The sequence below is a fragment of the Rhamphochromis longiceps genome, linkage group LG15 (genome assembly GCF_057381845.1).
Source record: "Rhamphochromis longiceps isolate RC_006_pf linkage group LG15, R_longiceps_female_GT1.1, whole genome shotgun sequence".
Taxonomy (NCBI): domain Eukaryota; kingdom Metazoa; phylum Chordata; class Actinopteri; order Cichliformes; family Cichlidae; genus Rhamphochromis; species Rhamphochromis longiceps.
In genome coordinates, this window is record NC_140571.1 from 16969481 (window position 1) to 16987702 (window position 18222).

Below are 18222 nucleotides of genomic sequence, written 5' to 3' on the forward strand. Positions count from 1 at the left end.
TTCATACCTTTACATTTTACAAAGACAATGGATCTGGGATGTAAACAGTATTTTCAATTGTTTAAAACGTATGGTCCTCTTAAAATAGTGTGCTTTGTTTCCAGTCAGAGCGGATCACCTCACCGTTTCCTCTGTTCTTCCAGCAGGAGCAAACAAAACAGATCAAGACTCAGCAGTGCAGGGCTGCGTCTCCGAGCTCTGGGAAACCTTCCTCCCCTGCTTCAATCACTGAAACCCAGCATCCCTACAGTTTACACAACGTACGACCTCCTCTCGTCTGATCAGTGATGCTTGAGGAATAAAGTTATAAAGCACCTGTTTGTCAGGAGCTGCACTGGCAGGGAAAACTACAGAGCAACATTCTAGACAAGGTTGCACAGGAATCCATCAATTCACCCTTTTTATATCCAAAACCTGTAAACACTATGCTTTTTTTCTTTAATGTAAAACACATTGTTGTGCAAAGAATCTCAAAAATAAGATATTGCAAAAAAAAAAAAAAAAAAGAAAAGAAAAAGAACATCTGAACATTCAAATTTGTGATATCCTTCAGTGAAGCAGCAAAAACAACGCTGAGGAGAGAAAACCCACGTTCACTGCAAGGTAACAAAGACGAGTGAAACCCCAGACCGGCTTACGTTTGTTTCTGACTTAGTATAAACTGAATCTAACATCCAAGTTGATGCACACTTTTAAAGATGCAAGCAAAACATCTGCACTGCACGTTCTGTCATTTGGCCATACTTCATTTAAAATACAAAAAAAAAAAAAAAATTAACCTTGACCACTTTCCTTTTACAATAAAACATAAACATTGCTTTTAGTTAATTTAATCATTTTAATCATTGATATAGTTTTGGACAGAAACCCAGTGTACATGGTATATAATTTACAGTCAACACTTTACGGATAGGGGCCCATTTGCGCCAAGAGGACTCACCTTTTTTCATTAATATTTCAAGGATTTCACATTAGTGGATGACTCGTTTTCACAACGGGCCAGCTTGAAAAACTTAAATTTAAAAATAAGGGGAAAAAAGACCAAATCTGGTGTTGACCATCTACTGGTGTAACTGTCGTCCACGCAGACTGACGGGAGATTCCTAAAACAGAACCAAAACTTTTGCTAACAGTCCACTCGTGTCTCTGCGAAACTGCAGAGCTTAATAAGCATGTCGGTTATAGTAAACAACATATTTCTTTAGGCTCGTTTATATTCTCTTTACATTCAGACTGGGAAATCATTTGTGCTGTGCGCTGCAGGGCTTCTAATTGCATCAATGTGAGATGCAAATTTACTTGGGGCGAGTCAAAAACTTTAGCGCGGGGGGAATTAAGGCTTTCGCCAAGTTTAAATGGACACGCTTAGGCTTCGACCTAAACGCCCCTGTTGTCGTGTCAAACACCCAGCTGTGACTCTTGCTTGTGTTGTAAGCAGCTTTGTGATGTGGGGGAAGAAAAAAAAAAACCTGTCTTCCGGCACACTTGTATTACAGGGGCCAGTGGCTCAAGTAATTGAATGCAAAGGCACACACGCAGACAGACTTCCACAAATACTCATCACTGTGTCGGGAGGCTGGCCTGACTGACTGAAGAGGAGAAATAAGCATTTGAGCAAATGAAAGGATGAAGCCTCTCAGCCGAGTCGACGACTGTGAGTGTGAACTCAAATTAAAATCGTATCTGGTGAGTGCGTGCGTGTTACTGTACCAGGTGTGCTTATCTTTCAGGATGAAGGAGAAGAGCCTTTCCCTTTTAATCTGTTCCCCAGGTGCTGTTTCAAAGGCATGTCCCTGCTCTGCCTCGGAGTAAATGACCAAGATAAGTGACTGTAGGCACGGCTGGATTGACTGATGTACATTCACACGACAACAACACACACACACACACACACACACACACACACACACACACACACGGGTACAGCTGATACTGTAGCCCCCTCCTAACAGAAAGCCACATATGCAATTTCTGTTGATTCCTCACATTCCTGACATAAACTGAACCTGAGGAAAACTATAAATGCTCTGCAGACACAACATCCACACACACTCACACACAGACACACACACCTTAGGTCTGCTCCTTTTTTTTATCAAAAATACACCTGTGATTGTCTCTCAAGGCTGGCTTCTGATTATTCCTCCTGTCCTGTTTGTGTGGCCTCCACGGTTTGATGTCTGACTGATTGCGGAAGAGGCGTTAGAAAAATACAGAGTGACTGGCAGCACATTTACAAATCATGACATTTCCACTGGTCACCACTAGAGGGCACTGTAAGCAACACGACAGCAGGCTTGGGCACCACAAAATACAACAGAATACAGAATAAAAACCATACAAGTCAGGCTTTAGCCAGAATTAAGAAAGAAAGCCATTTAAATAATATAGCTAGTGACCGTTTGTCTTGAGGAACTAAACACTGATGTCAGTTGTACTATACGAATAGAACAACGTATTTATTGGATTATAATACAAGGAAATAAATAAACCTTGGGGAGGAAAAAACAACACTTTTCCATCTCATTAATGTCTCTGTCACTTTTAATCAGCAGCTGTCTCTGCAGACAGTGGGATGATGTTTAGAGTTCTCACTTTCCTTTTCCCCCCTCACAGTTCAGTGGGAAAGGATAAAGGCTCTTGTGCAGCACAAATCGGCAGCCTTGTAAGCTCCAAATAATCTTTTCCCACTTTAAGCGTCTCTTAAGAGAGTCCTGACTTCTTCCTATTGCTTTTAAGACACATATAATTAGGAGGGACCAAAGCACTACGGATCAGTCCTGGGTTTTTTTGTATTTTTTTGGTTTTTTGTTGTTTTTTTTTTTTAAGTGGCATCGCTTGCCGATGGCTTTTAAATATCCCCCTCTGTCAGGATGTTGTAATCCAGATTTGACTGACACGAAAGAGAGAAAGTGAGATCGAGAGAGAGAAAGAAAAAGAGAAACTGTACAAATCCCTCCTGTGCTGAAGCAGAGCGACCTGTTTCCGTGTGGGTGGCTGCGGTCGAACAGCCAGAGCGACCGTCCGGTGGTTTGAGCCTTCGAGGGGAGGGCACGCAGGTGTGAACGAAGTGAAAACCTCTCACGTGTCCTCTGCTCTTGTGGTTTCAGATGATCGTTTCTGTATGTGTGTTTGCATGCGGTCGTTTGTGTTCCAGTAGCTGGACCGGCAGATTGATGGCGTACCCGTCTTGACTTTGCGGGACCATTTTTAAGAGACTTTCATTCAGATCACCTTGGTGTCTCTGTAACGCCACCCCACCCATCCTGTGGCAGCTGAGATTTGGCATAAAGGACTCAAGTCCCCTTTTAGAGCAGCTGGGCATCATTTAAAAAGACTTGCTGGGAAAAAATATTAAAAAAAAAAAAAAAACAAGAATAAATGTCCTAAAAAGAGAAGCACATCCACGTGGAACAAAATCTACAGATAGGAGGCGGAGCTTCTCTGCGTGCACCGCTGGAACAACCGCAAGAGGCAAAGTCGACTTCTTTAGAAGGTGGAGGGTGTGAAGTGCTTTCTCCTTGTCGGCAATTTAAGAAAAGAGATTTTGTCACACGAGAGAAAGACAAATTCAACAGCTCTCATAGGTGAGAATGACACCCATTTTCTTGAGTGTCATCTTCCTAAGTTTAACAGAGGGTCTGCGAGGAGAGACCGAGACTGGTCGACGGCATTACCCACTGATGGCTGAAGCCAATGGAAGATGGTTGACGTATTCAGCATCAGGATAATTCAAGTCCAACAACAACAATCTCCTGTTTCCTCGTGAGTGTCGATCCTCCTCTGCCTCTTTATCCAGAGTGTGTGTGCGTGTGTGTGCGCTCATGTTTGCATTTGTGTGCATGTGTGTAGGTTAAAATGTTGAGGTGGGAGTCAGTTCATGTCGATGGTGTTGAAGACCCACTCTGTGAACTTCTTGAGCTTGGCAGCAGAGGTCTGGGACTCCTCCTGCAGTCTCTGGTTGTCCTCCCAGAGTCTCTTGATCTGAGCCTGAAGCCTCACCTTTTCTTCCCGCTCCTGCGGAAGGTGGAGAAAGGTGGGGTTAAATTACTCGTTTTCATTAACCCGTTATTAAGCAATTAACAGTGGAGAAAGTTTTTCTTAAGCAATCAATTCAATCTCTGCTGTGTTTATGTAAACTAAATCTCGGGCCTGCAGACAGCGAGTCGCAGCTAGATAGAAGTTTGTGATTTTGTAAACAGATATTATCAGCTGACATTTTAAACCCGAAGACAGCACAACGAAATAAACTCCGAGTTGGGTGCATGAACATAAATATTGAGTCTCAGTCTAGGAAGGTAAAGAACACACTGAAGGAAACAATAAAACTGGAGCGAGCTGCTGTCAGTCAGCTGCAGTCGATTGCTGCTGGGGTGAGAGAGGTACGTATTAGCTTTCTTGGTGTCAAACTGATTTCCTGTCATGTTAAAAGTAAGAAATGTAGAAAAGCTTTGCAACATTTCACAAGACAGCTGAAAGTTTCCCAAGAATTGCATTACATGTGAATCTCAAACCGCAGCAGTTTTCTGAGTGAAAACTTTTCCCCGTTACAAAAGGTCAGGCTCAAAGAGGGGATGGTGAGGGAGCTATAAGGTGATTCAACCACCTGACTCGTGGTTTCTAAAGCCTGAGTGGACTGTACCACTGGAGAAGGGGGTGATTAGTGATAGTCCATCCTTTTTCTTCACTGCTTTTCCAATTAAGCATGGTGGGAGGCTGGAGCGAGCTCTCATAGGGCAAAAGGTATCCTACCTTTTATCCTACCTATCCTAACAGGACTATCAGAGTTTGTCGCTTTTTGCTGTGATGTTTAAGTTAATATACTATATTCCATAAAGTCGAAAGTTACAGGACTATGATTTATTCATATCATCAATAACCTTACGGCTAATTTTAGGGGAAAAGCCATATTTTCAGCCTATGGGCAGAGGTGTCTTGTATTCTGCTGCTTCTTTGCTATTTGCTTACACTCTGGCGTTTGATGTATTTCACCATACTCGTAACTCTCAGCCGCTTCAACCTCACTACCAAACACGAAGCATTAAAAGTACAAATCATGACTTTATGGTTAGTATTTGGTGTGAATAAAGTTCTGACCTGTGTGGTGTGCAAAAACAGCAGTAACTGAAATATGGACATGAACTATGAAACACTGGACGAGTGAACAGGAAACATGGGAAACTTTTTCCAGGTGATTTAAACGTTATCATTTTAGTGGCCGCAGTGAAACTTGAGTCAGCAGTTAGCAACAACAATAAGCAGCAGAGTGGACCCAAGAGAACAATAGAAACGCTCAACTGCTGACTTTGTATATTCTTTTGAAAACAAAATATTTATTTACACCACCCGCTCCACGTTCCACTGTATACAAAGGCAACTGAAGTCTGTATCTTTCATTCACACTTCAAAAGAAGAGGGGAACCAAAAATGATTCTTTTAGCGCAGCACCGAGCAAAAGTTTGCACAGGACTCAATGCAGTCATGTGAAAAAACGAGTTTATCCTTACAGTAAGAGGATAATGTGTCACCAGGTGCTGCTAAATCTGATTGGCTGATCATCAGTTTGAGCATCTCTATAAATTCTTCTAGAAAAGCAGATTTTTGACAGTTTGCTGGGTTGGAGCGTTCAAACATTTCACTGATAAGACATCAGCAATGATCTTAGAGAAGCACTTCTTACTGCCCATCAATGCCATTTGCAAACAATTTGAAGACCGTCACTCGACAGTGAGAAAGATTATGCACAAATGCAAACATTCAAAACAGCTGCCAATCTTCCCAGAACTGAACGTCCCAGCAAATTCACCTCAAGGTCAGACCGAGTAACGCTCAGAGAAAAACCCTGGAGCTACAGGCCTCAATTAGCATGTTAAATGATAAAGTTCATGACAGCACAATTAGAAGAAGACTCAACATCTATGGCTGTTTGGAAGGGTTCCCAAATGAAAGCCTTCACTCCTGGAACAATGTCCTTTAGACAGATTAGAATAAAATGGGACATGTTGGGTAGGGCTGTTATAACGATATATATCGGATGACGATATAAAAACGTCTATCGTTTCATTTTACGCTATCGTTTGTTTCGTGGTGTCGCAAAATAATCTGTTTACGGCAATATTTTTTCACCGTTTTGATGGTCACTGTAGTGGCTATTTCTTAAAGTTCTCTCTTTCTCTTATATTTAATATAACCACACTACGGACGGACAAGCGCCTGTTTTTATGCGTTGTCGTTAGCAGCAATGACGGTAACACCAAATGTTACATTTTTGTGATTTATATCGTTATCGGACGATAGAATTTTTATATCGGGATATGAGATTTTGGTCATATCGCACAGCCCTAATGTTGGGCCGCCTTCTTTCTTTCTTTTTTTTTTTTTCCTCTTCTCGCAGGACTGTATATATTTATTCAAACTGTGTGTCATGTTTTAGGTTCCGTCTCACCTTCTTCAGGTCCTCCTGAAGCATCTTCACCATGGCCTCCAGCTTAGTCACTTTCCTCTCCAGCCCTATATGTCCCTCACTGCGGCAAGAAAAGAAAGTCAACCTGAGTAAACACTGCATACATCTTTGAAGTGGAATTTTATTAGCAACAAACTCTTGTTTACCCTGTATATTCCAGTTCTACTGGATACTGAATTCAGTTAATAATCTTTATATGTACACACACCATCTGCTTCTTGAATTATCTGGTTAGACGTGAAACTTCTTTTTGTTGCACTGATAGTTAATCAATTTCATTTTAAAAAGTCTAATTCCCAAACCAAACCAACTTAGTATATGCAACATTACAGGTAGGCAGTACTCCGTTAACCTGCTCAGCACCTCTGGATCTTGTAATTTCTCATTCTGTGCAGCTGGATGGCTTTAGCTCATTTGCTTTGTGAACTTGTTTTTCATGAAGGAAAATAGGACAGTAATTTTATCTTTTGTCTGCAGTCCTGAGGTGATGTGTGTTCGCTGCACATATCTTCCATGTGAACATTTAACACAGACTACAGCGTGTGTGTTGTGTGTACCTAGACGAGGGCCGTGACAGTGGAACAGGCTTCAGCTCTATGTGAGACTGCTGTGGACTGGAGGTGCCGCTGCTCCGGTGGTTTGAGTCACCAAAAACAAAACTTCTCTGGACTAAAAGAAGACAGAAACGTGAGGGCAAAGAATACCAAGCGTTTGCTTTAACTACTAGTAAAAGCAGGAGAACTATACCATAATGTGTGTTTCGCTCATTCTCAAAGGTATTGGCCACGTCCACCAGGTGTGTCCATTCGAGGGGACTGTCTCTGTCTGAAGAGGGGAGGGGCATGAGCTCCTGAGGGAGAGGTCCACGATGACGCTCCACCAAATCCACCAATGATGTGTCAGATGCCGAAAGGTCACCTGTTAAATTAAGTTTTGAAAAGTGATTTTTCCACACTTTTGAGCATTTTTATTGAAAAGAGGGGACAGCAGGAAAAAAATAAAATAATTTAGGTTTAGCCTTTGCTGTCATTTTCACATAATATTAAGAGATATGGTAACCAAATATGTCCTTGGCAAATATAAGCACCTCTTAGTTCTGCAGAAAACATAATGAGCTGCGTTGCATTTATTCAAAGCACCCTTATTTACCTGCTAATTATTTTCTAATGCATTTGGTTATTTCCCATTGAATAACAGTAACAACTATCAGCAACAAATTATGTCTTCAGTATATAAAGCGAGCTGCCAGCCTTCTACTCAAGCTTACCATGCAGTTTGACTCCCAGCTTATAGGAAGGCCGTCTAAGGGGCACGCCACGAGTGGTGGGCGAACGTGGAAGGGTGGAGCAGCTGAAGAGAACGTCAGCGGCGAGAGCCGGTTCAGGAATGGTGTCGCTCAGGGAGGGAAGGCGCTGGCCACGATAAATGCTCTCATCTGATAGAGTGCGATGGAGCGAGCGACGGCGGCTGAGAGGCTGCTCTGGCGGCGACTTCTGGCTATGCTGCGCAGGGTGAAAGTGAGCAGGTGTTACTTTAATGATCACATTTACTACTGCACAGAGTCTGCTCTGACACCTGTGTGAGACCAGGGGCTGCAGTGCTGCTCTACATCAGCTACAGCCTCTCTCCTGTTTGATCTGCTGCCAAAAAACATTCGCCACACATCAAATACATTTTTTTCCCCCAACGATGTGCAGGTGAATGACCTATTCTAGCTACAAGCAGACGAGCATTAACACCCGATTTTTATGTTTGATATTTGACCTTTGCTTTTACAATTGTACCACTGCCTGCGAAAAGCTGAAGTAGCTGCGAAGGTGGACGGAACAAGCAAAGACTGCAAATTGAGCTTTCCAAGTGAATTCACTCCACTCACCTGACAAATTCTCTGAAAGCTGTGCAAACTTTTATAGTAGCTGCTTTTGGTCTTAATGGCAGACGTACCTTTTCTTTATGTTTTCGTGGTGGCGGGGGACTGTCTGGAGCACTGTGCCTCTTCACATCTTCCTCCATTGTAGACTTTGCATGAGTCTGCGGCGAGTGCATGTCTCTCAGAGATGGCCTGGCTGCCGGGGTTGGAACCACGTCTACTCCACTTTCTCCTGGAGATTTCCTAAGACACAAACACACACGCGCACACACACACAGTCAGTAAAAAGGCGGTTGTGAGAAAATTATGTTGCACTGATAATGTTTTATATAATGACACAGAAAATAAAGATATGTAGCCTTTCAATGGGAAAAAAAAAAAAAAATCACATTCAGGGTCTGCATTATAGCATTTAATGCAATACTCTCTTGAGCCACAAGGGGGTAATCAAGTAGCACACATGATATTACATGAAACCCATTAATGTAAAAATTGTAGTACTAGTTGTAGTAGGATTAAAAGCAGTCTGCCAAATGAAAGCACTGCTATAAATCAGAGGAAAGTTCAATTTGAAACTATGAGTATAAATGCAGTAATGCAGGGGGAAAAAAGACAGCCACAGTGGCAACGTTAGGCATCATTCTTTAGACACTAATGTGGTTGGGAATAAAGTGAGTTTTAATGCACTGTACTATGCCCAATGAACCATCTGAAGGATTTGCCAAATTTAGAAAAATCTGACCGGAACATCTTTCACCTGTTAATTTGTTCTGTTTCTTCATTATTAACCAACAGCCTGAAAAAAAAAAATCACCAGGATCAATAACTTCTTGTGAAAGTTAACACTGAGCTGGCACAAAAAAATCCAACTCTCTTTTACAGAGGCATTTAAAGCTCAAAAACCTCTAGAGGAATTATTGATAACATATAACTTTAATAATTTATGTAACTTTTCACACCTCAAATACACAGTTTGAATAACAATTCAAGACTTTTGTTTTCTACTTTCTGTATAGTCCTTTCATCCTTACTTGCGCGTGTCTCCAAAGTCGACAGAATTGATGGTGGAGCCGGGCTTCCTCCAACCAATCAGGTACTTGGACTGAGCTCCTTGGCGCGGGTAGAAGCTCTTGGGCCCAGGGGACACCGAGGACTGAGATGAAGGGGAGGTTGCCGAAGAGGACGACTCCTCTCTGGGAGAGCTGTGGCCCGAGTGGCGAGCACTGATGGACAGAGGAAACAATCAGGATGTGGAAATAGTAATGAAACATATGTACACAAGTTGTATCATAATCCTCACTAAAAAAACAACAACAACAAAAATACATCTTAAAGCAAAGACAGGCTTTTTCTTTTAAACCCAGATCTGTGCATTATTTAGGCAAGAATCTTAATGTTTTTACGTTTTAAGAAGTCAAGCTTGGTCTTAGGTCAAGCAGTAATACAAAATTCAGCAGTGAGACATCTTTTATCAAGGAATTTTGAGGTAGGGCATATATTATTCAGTTATAAATGGAAAACTATATGAAAGTATCACCTGCTGTCAAGCCAATCTTGGCAAGCTCATTCTGCCACCCCTTTTCTTTTGCCCTCCATCACTGTGACAGAATACAAATGTAGTTTTAATGCTGGACACATGACACCGAGGTCATGAGGTGTAACTATCATTACTGGTGATTTAAGACTCTTCAAATGAGAAGAGCAGGTCACTGGAGTTCCTTCAGATCTTTGGCATGTGTAGAGGGAGTTAAAATTACTCTTTAAGGTTGGCTTCACGTTTAAAAACGTGTCTGTGGATGCAGTTTGCAGTATAAAAGTACTTGAGAGTAGGGCTGGGCCATATTATACCGTTCACGGTAATACCGGTATAATGTTAGGCAACGATAGGAAAATGAAATATCGCGATAGAATGGGAGTAAAACGCGCATGCGCAGTGCCTTTGTTTTCATACGCACATGGCCGATTGTTGAGTGAAACAGATGAACCAGAATTGGTTTGTAAAAATGGTGCAACTTCAGTGATGTGGAACTGGTTTGGTGTTTGTCCGTCAGATACACAACAAAGCACATTTTTTTGCAGAACATGCAAGCGGCCGTTGTTATTGTCATATTTGTCGGACTAAGACGCTCTTAAATCTGGGAGTAATCTGGGTCCTAAACTCCGTACGCTTCAGGTCAAACAACACTGCAGCATCACTTAGAGTTAAAAACTGTCTAAATTCTTTCATCTTTAATAAAACGATCAGCATTGCTGCTTTACCAGGTGTAACTATAAAGTTTAACTTCCAGGCATCCATGAAAACAAAAGTTATTACATTTAACGGAGTTAGAAGTTAGCAGGAAGCTAGCGGAAGTTAGCTCGCTAGTTACCTAAGCATGATATTGCATGTTCTGACGGAGAGATTTCTGAAAAAAATCAAACGTACAGCTCTGCTATCACTTCCAACATAAATGAAGACAGGAAACTAAACAGCAGTGACGTTTGTAGGGTTACTGAAGTTGGGCTAGCTGGTATATAATGATGTGCTACGTGATCGCTAGCGACACAGCTATGTTAGCATAACATAAACAGTGAAGCTGGAGGAGAACACTAACACTTTTCCACTTATAAAAGTTAACGTGAAGGTTCCTCATGGTTAGAGACAAATGCAATCGCATGGCAGGATACTGTAAACGGACCAAACTTCAGTCAGGAGAACAACTGAGATAATCCATCCACAATACGAGGTTAGTCATTAATATACTGCAACAACATGGGAATAGAGCAGCTGCCAGAGAATTCAACATTAATGAATCAATGGTACAGAAGTGGAGGAAGCAAGAAGAATGAGTTTAATAAAGTTTGATTTATCTGACTGCTTTGTTTCGCTTAATGTGCCTTATAATCCCGTGCACCTTATGGTGCGAAAAATACGTACTGCACACTGCAGTTTAATGTTGCAAAGCACCTCTTTTTAACTTCAGTGGATATTATACATGGTTATGCTCAGGATATGTCAGCCCATTTCTACTGGAAATGCCTTTTGGTTAAACTTTCAGCAAGGAATTTGCATTTGCACTGTTACATTTTTATAAAGCTTTAATGTACATAAAAACCAGCTTCTTGTTTAAGTGAAAATAAATGGAAGGTTGTCTTTTTGCGCTAGTAATGTTGTGGAGTTGTATTTTGTCTCGCATCAATTATATCGTCGGTTATATCGTTATCGCAAATTTTCAAATATATATCGTGATAAATATTTTTGGCCATATCGCCCTGCTCTACTTGAGAGTGTTAGTTGAGGGTAAAAAAGGTTCTAGGTTTGAACCAGTCTAAAGTTGCTTATCAGGTTAACTGGTAAACCACCAAAAACGATCCGGTGGTTGAAATTCTGTAGTTAATCAGCTGATTCCTAAGATGGAAATTGGCAAACAGAGGGACTAACACACAAACTTCAGTGCTTGTATCACATTTAAAATATTATTTCTGTTATCTCATGCACTACAATGACTGCAGCAATCAGGCAAATACTGAGATAATAAATTATGAAATGGATGAGGCCAGATCTCAATGCATAACTGAAGCTCGATTAGTTATAGCTGTGAGATGAAACATATTTTGAATGAACCAATTTATGTTATTCATTGTCAATCAATGTTAAACCACTTGAGTTTTTTTTTAGCGTATTGTGGCTAAGGGATCAGTTGCTTATCCTATCAAGGTAAGAGTGACAGGACAAAAGTGGTAAAGCTGAGTGAGCTGCACAAATACAGTTAATGCAGGTTTAATCAGGTAGATTTATATTTACTCAGTCTATTCATTACATCACTTCTGCTTTCCCAGGCTGTCAAACTCAATTGTGTCGTTGTCACTCTGACCCAATCATTTTCTTCTGAATTATCATTTCACGCTCTCATTCATCAAACCCACCTCCTAAACATTTCAGATCAGAGATCATCACCTAAATCTCCAAATGCTTCATCACCACCACCACCAGCATCTGACTCCAGGGGAGGGTTTGGGTCTACTTCCTACCATTGTTGGACTTTGCTGTCAAACTCTCTACTTTAATAGATTTAATTCAGGTCTTTCAAACAATTGCTTCTTAGTGAAATGTGTTTATTTGAAAACAGTATGATGATGCATTCGCCATCTGCTTCTAGAAGCAGTTTACCTCAACCTCAGGTATGATCATGTCATCACGTTACGTTCTAGGTGCAATTCTTAGGCTTCAAGGTGAGAAACAACAAATGGATTACAGTGTTTGTGGTCATTAGCTGTATGCAATTGAATCAAAAGTGGGATCTCTTCTCAAATCTGTTTTTCTTCAGTGTTTTACAAAAGCTTTAACCATCCAGCGTTTTCTAAGAAGAAGCTAAAACATTTTTCTTCTGTCAGGAGTCTTAATCATATCACAACATTTTTCTGGAAACTTCCACCCTTAAGCCTGCACTCCCTGCCTTAGAGGACAAGTTTAATAGTGAAGCTTTAGGTTTTACACCCACACCCACCTGGAGTGAGATCCAGTGTCACTCAGGCTGTAGGTGCTGCTGTCTCTAACAAGGAGGTGAGTAGGTGGACTTCGACCTGTTCCATCCATGCTTCTCTCTCCTGGAGGGCCAGGGGACTCGGCAGCAGCAGGCGACCTCTCGAGCATCCTGCGGCCTCCCTCGGTTGGACTGTGCCATGGGGACGCTGACCTCTCCCTGCTGTCTCTGCCTCCACTGGGAGCCAGCAGCGAGGTGGTGCTGCCATGGTGAGTGTGGGGGTGGGCGTGGTGAGAGGCTCCAAAAGAGCCGCTGTCGATGCCGCTGTCGGCCGAGGCGCCCTGGAGGTAACCACCTCCTCCCAGGCCATTGGGTTCTGGGTCACCCTGGTCACCACTGGAGCCCCCACCAGTCCCCATATCATACCATTTGTCGCTGTCGCTGTGGCCCCCACTGGAAGTAGTGCTGGAGAGTGTGTTACTACTGGAGTGACCAGAGTAAGGGCCATCTGACTGCATAACGACAGATAATAGGGATGAGTACAGGGAAAACGATAAAATATTCTGGTTATACAAAAAAGCCTAAATGTTCATGTTACATCACCATCATGTCAAAAACCATGTAAAGCCTGACCTGGCTGCCCTTCTTCGGGGACAGGTGGATGACTTGCTCTTGCCTCTGGATACGAGGAGCTCCCGAGTATCCTTGACCAGACTTCGAGACTGGCGCCTCTGCAATAAATAGACCATTACACACAGCTGGGGTTGGTGACAAACACATGAGAGCACACCCTGTGGCACAAACATCGTTGATGAATACACACAGAAGTTATGTTCATTTGCATATATTTTACTACTACAGCAGTTGCGCTTCCGAGAGGTTCACACGGATTTTATTTTGCTTTTGCCATGTCCATGAACAAAAACCCACATCACTTGTCAGCAAAAGCCAAGCACATCAAACACAAATTTGTCCCCAGATGGTCCCTGCTGGCTTTGTTTGTTCTGGGCAAGCTGTGCCGCGTGAGAAAACGTGTGTATGTGTCCCGAAGCAAAACTTGGGGTATAATTGGGACTATTGTATAATCCTGTGGATGTTATGCAACAAGACCTACAGAGAAGGCTGCTAATGACCACAGCATCATGACAGAGGGAGTAAAGAGAGATATCATAACATCTGCTGGAATGAATCTAGAAATGTAGATTCAGTCGCACAAAAATCTGCAAAGTTGCACCACAGCCCACGGGGCTCTCCACTAATAAAGAATGTCTTTATTAGCATGCCTGCTTTTCAGGAGTGCACGTGTTTATATACAAGCATATGTGGGTATTTGTGTATTGTTTACTTTCTGAAGAGTTGCCCTTTTAAGCTAAATGAAAAGTCATGAGAAATGGCAATTTCTCCATGAATTAACCATGTAATTACTCTGGTGGAAAGCCCTTTTGAAGCTAAAGGGTAAGCAAATGTCCTGTTTGTGTGTGTGCATAACAAAAAAAAGTATGTATTTTGCCCACTGCGTGACTCGTGTTATTTCTGGACATAACATGACCACATAATCGTTGCTGAAGACTGGCAGGTCAAAGGGTGAAAATGGAAGGAAGAGGAAAAGGACAGATCTCTAAACCACAGAGAGAGCAGACTGTACAGTGCAGGGCCAGACACTTGGCTGACTCTGGCTGCACTGGACCAGTTTACATTGTTCCACCCTGACCAGTAACGACATAAGTGCTATGAACAACCACAAAATGAAAGACTAAAGCCTTTAACTGTGATTGTGGCGGTCAGGAACAGGTTGAGAACATGACTGAAACTAGGCTGGTCAACAATCAACGAAAGCAACATCCTGCTGGGAATCAAAGGAGCAGCGGGGGTGGGGTGGGGGGGGGGGTTGGAAGCCTTTGTGGGATTCGGAACTTTAATAAAAGAAAGGTCCCAAAAACAGTGCATGGGAGAATACTTTCAATTAAATGAGAGGGAATGTACAACATAATAAAAAGAAGTTTGAATGAGAGGCAAAAACAAGCAGCAGTGGAGAATGAGGAACAGACTGAAGGGAGGGAGGGAAGGAAAGGCGCACAGTGACTAGGGTGGCCAACTGTGTTGACAGGAAAGAAAGGAATTTCTCCCTTTTCTCTTCTTATTAAGTCGTATAGAACAGAAAGGAAAATGACAAACAAAAAGCCACTTATTGCACCCAATGCCACCGTTTGAACACCTTTCTGATCCCTATTCAATAATTCTCCCCTTCCTTCGCCATTTGTCTCATTACGTTTCCACCATTTTGTTTGCAGAGACATTAAGACCTTCTCAGTGAAGGCAATATAATTCACAGCTTGCAGAGGCGAAGGAGGTGGAAGAGGAGTGGAGTGTGGGGGGAGTGGAAGGGAAGCGCTGTGGCTGCTGTCAGAGTTTTTATCTCTATGAAAAAGCTGCTGCTGCAAAGAAGAAGAAAAAATGCCACCGGCAGACGAGGTAGATGAGGAGGCGCACACACACAAACACCACTCACACACTCTTCAAGATACCTGTCATTTCAAAGAAATTTACCACCACAGATAAATATGGATGATTTCTTTCCAGTGCTGTCTCCTCCTCCGCCCTCAAAACTGAAAAGCCAACTGCCCTGATGTCTATAAAAACACGTCCACAGGCTCACATTTATGCTGCGTTTTATGTTTACACTACTGATAGTATTAAAATACGCCACAATTTGCCAAGACTTTACAGCGCACTTAATCCCAACATACCTGTTGACCCGCGTTCGGCTCCTCCCCCTTCATCCATCCTGGACCAACTGGAAGAGGACTTTCCACCTGACCCACTCTCTCCAGCCACCTCTCGTCTCTCCCCAGACATCGGAGAGTGCCGATTGCTTGCAAATCTAGGAAACGAGTGCACATGCACCAAATTAAACCCCCCTTTTTAAAGTTACTTAACTGTGTTTTTACTGATTAAAAAGGAATGATAGAAAAACAGAGTTTGAAACAGAATACATTTTCCTACAGGCTGCAGTGGTTGGGGGGGGGGGGGGGGGGGGGGCTGTCGAGAGCATTAACAGAGACAAAGACCTAAATGCTAGCATCTCACTCTCCTACAGTAATGCCATATGCTGTTACGGTTGTAAAAAGATTGTACTTCAAGCCAACTTTTTTGTATATAGCAAAAAATATATACACACATATATAAAAAATTTAAATAATTTATGTCACAACGATGCATAAATACATAAATCAGCTTCTTAAATGTAAATGCGTCTTAAACGTCTGTTTAAAACGGTATATCAACCTGTTGCTTTTTGTTGGTTTAAGACATATTTTATGACATCTACAGAAGAGAAGCGATAAATACCTGACCATATGTCAGAGTACACAGAGCGCAGTGGACTTTCTATCATTGATGAATGAAATCACAAATCCCTAAAGGCAGCATAAAACTTTGTAGTGAGAAGAAACTGGGGGTTTTTGTACATAAAATATGCAGTCACTATCCATAAATCGCATCCATAACCACATATTCTTCCTTACTGCTCAGGCATGGACTTCTGTCTCCAGTGAGCAGAGCTCCCAGAGGCGTCGCTGGAACAGGACAGGTTGCTGGGAGAGCTGCGGTTATGAGGGGAACGGCCTAGCGCCAAAGATGAGGCCAGGCTATAGCTCTCACTGCCTGGAGACATCCTGGTGTAGGACAGAGAAACAGTAAGAATTTATCCGCTCATGAAAACATGAAGGTTTTTGTTTTTTTAAGCCAAAAGACTATAAAAGTTCAATTTTCAAAGTTCAGGAAAATTTCGATGGATTTTTATTTTGTCCCAAACAATCAATATGGGGGGGGGAAAAGTCTACTTCTGAAGCGCAGAAGCGCTCATTATACGTAAAAAAATTTTATTTTCAGCAAAGGTTAAAAAATAAATAAATAAATAAAACCTATTACCCAGGAAAATATGGACTGTAATACAACTGATCAGTTAAACAGCTGGAGGATTCTGGCTTTCGCAGCACATATTTTCCAGTTTGCTCTCTCTTTAGCAAACCTTTCCCAGTCTCCTTCAACATAATACGGTTTTTCAATCATACATACTTAAAGAGCCAACAAGCTCTAACCTCTTGGTGTCTAGAGGTCGTCCATCGCTGCTAACGCTCCGCGGGATGACACCACCCCTCTCCAGCCTCTCGGCTGACAGCGTCTTTCCCACTGAGCTACCGAGGCTGATGGCTCGGTTGGGTGTGTGGGGCTGTGGCGAGGCAGTCAGAGATTGCTGAGGGCTGCTTGATGTCCTCTGCCACTTGTTATTGTTGCTGCGGAAGGGGAATTTGTACTCAAAGGAACCGCTGTCGCTGCTGCTGCCCTTGTACTCTGACACAGGCACCCGATAGAGCTCTGAACAGCCCCTGTGGAGGGAAAGAAAAGAAGTTTAGTTCACATGTGTCTGTGTGGAAGAAGGGCTTGCATATTGCATAACCCATATTGAAAAGGGTTGGCATAACATTCAGGACTTAGGACAACAATATTGGTCACCTCTGGCTCCAAAGACACAAAATTTGAGGGCCAAAACACCAAACTCAAGGTTTCAAGTTTGGACACAAACCAACATGTGACATCAAAGTGGCTACATGCAACTTCTATGAAAAGTCTATGACACACACATAATTTTCTTTCTTTTCCACTTACCTGCGTGGAGTGGCGTCCTCATGTGGCGGGATGATAACAACGCGCACTGTCACCGAAGTCCGCAAGAGGTCAATCATCTGCTCGTGGGTCAGAGTTGCAACAGCAACCTTGCAGATTTCCACCAAACGACTTCCCTGCCGCAGTCCTGCCTGCCAAGCGTAGCCGTATGGCTCCACCTAAAAATAAAGTTACAAAAAGTAAAAATGCCAGAATATTTTCTTCATCTTCAGTAATCCCTGATTTTGACCTCCTGCAGGGGAATCTTTGCAGATCCTTTGATATTGTTGCCCGCATTTATGCCTGTGTGCTCATGTCTCAGTGTTTTATATGCAGCCTTAGCTGACAGAAAAGAAAAATAGAATGCTGGGATTTTTTTCCTTTTGTGGGTACCCACTTTTTTTCTCTCTCTCTTGCACACTCCCTCATATCCATCCCAATAGTTTCAGCAATCTCATTCCAGGAAATTGCTGTTATTTCTGAATCATTATATTGATGCTATGATTATGAGGTGATGATTGCTATTATTTCACTCATAAAACAAAAACTGCATCGGAGAAGTAAGCAGAAATGCACAAGAGGAATCGATGATGCTGAACAGGCCAGTCACAGTAGTTGTGGGCTGTATCAATTCCATGTGTAGTTAGATTTTTGGGGAGGTGCACGTCGGGTTACACAGTATATTACAGCGTATATATCACGCTAAAGAATTTATTTTTTAAATAAAGCATAAAAACTGAACAACTTGGTGTTTCATACTG

General features: G+C 42.3%; 1 protein-coding gene across 1 annotated transcript in view; it reads right to left on the reverse strand.

The window, feature by feature from the left end:
- Positions 1-1305: 1305 nt before the first annotated feature.
- The window catches only part of sipa1l1 (signal-induced proliferation-associated 1 like 1), a 96822-nt gene continuing 79905 nt past the window's right edge, over positions 1306-18222 (reverse strand). The window contains exons 13-25 of the mRNA XM_085381456.1: positions 17465-17640; positions 16897-17184; positions 16321-16470; positions 15544-15677; positions 13430-13527; positions 12821-13308; positions 9365-9556; positions 8408-8576; positions 7731-7965; positions 7211-7381; positions 7021-7132; positions 6446-6524; positions 1306-4017 (exon numbers count right to left, since the gene is read on the reverse strand). Of these exons, the coding sequence (XP_085237582.1) occupies positions 3874-4017; positions 6446-6524; positions 7021-7132; positions 7211-7381; positions 7731-7965; positions 8408-8576; positions 9365-9556; positions 12821-13308; positions 13430-13527; positions 15544-15677; positions 16321-16470; positions 16897-17184; positions 17465-17640 (2436 nt within the window). The 3' untranslated portion in view covers positions 1306-3873. The remainder of the gene's footprint in view (positions 4018-6445; positions 6525-7020; positions 7133-7210; positions 7382-7730; positions 7966-8407; positions 8577-9364; positions 9557-12820; positions 13309-13429; positions 13528-15543; positions 15678-16320; positions 16471-16896; positions 17185-17464; positions 17641-18222) is intronic.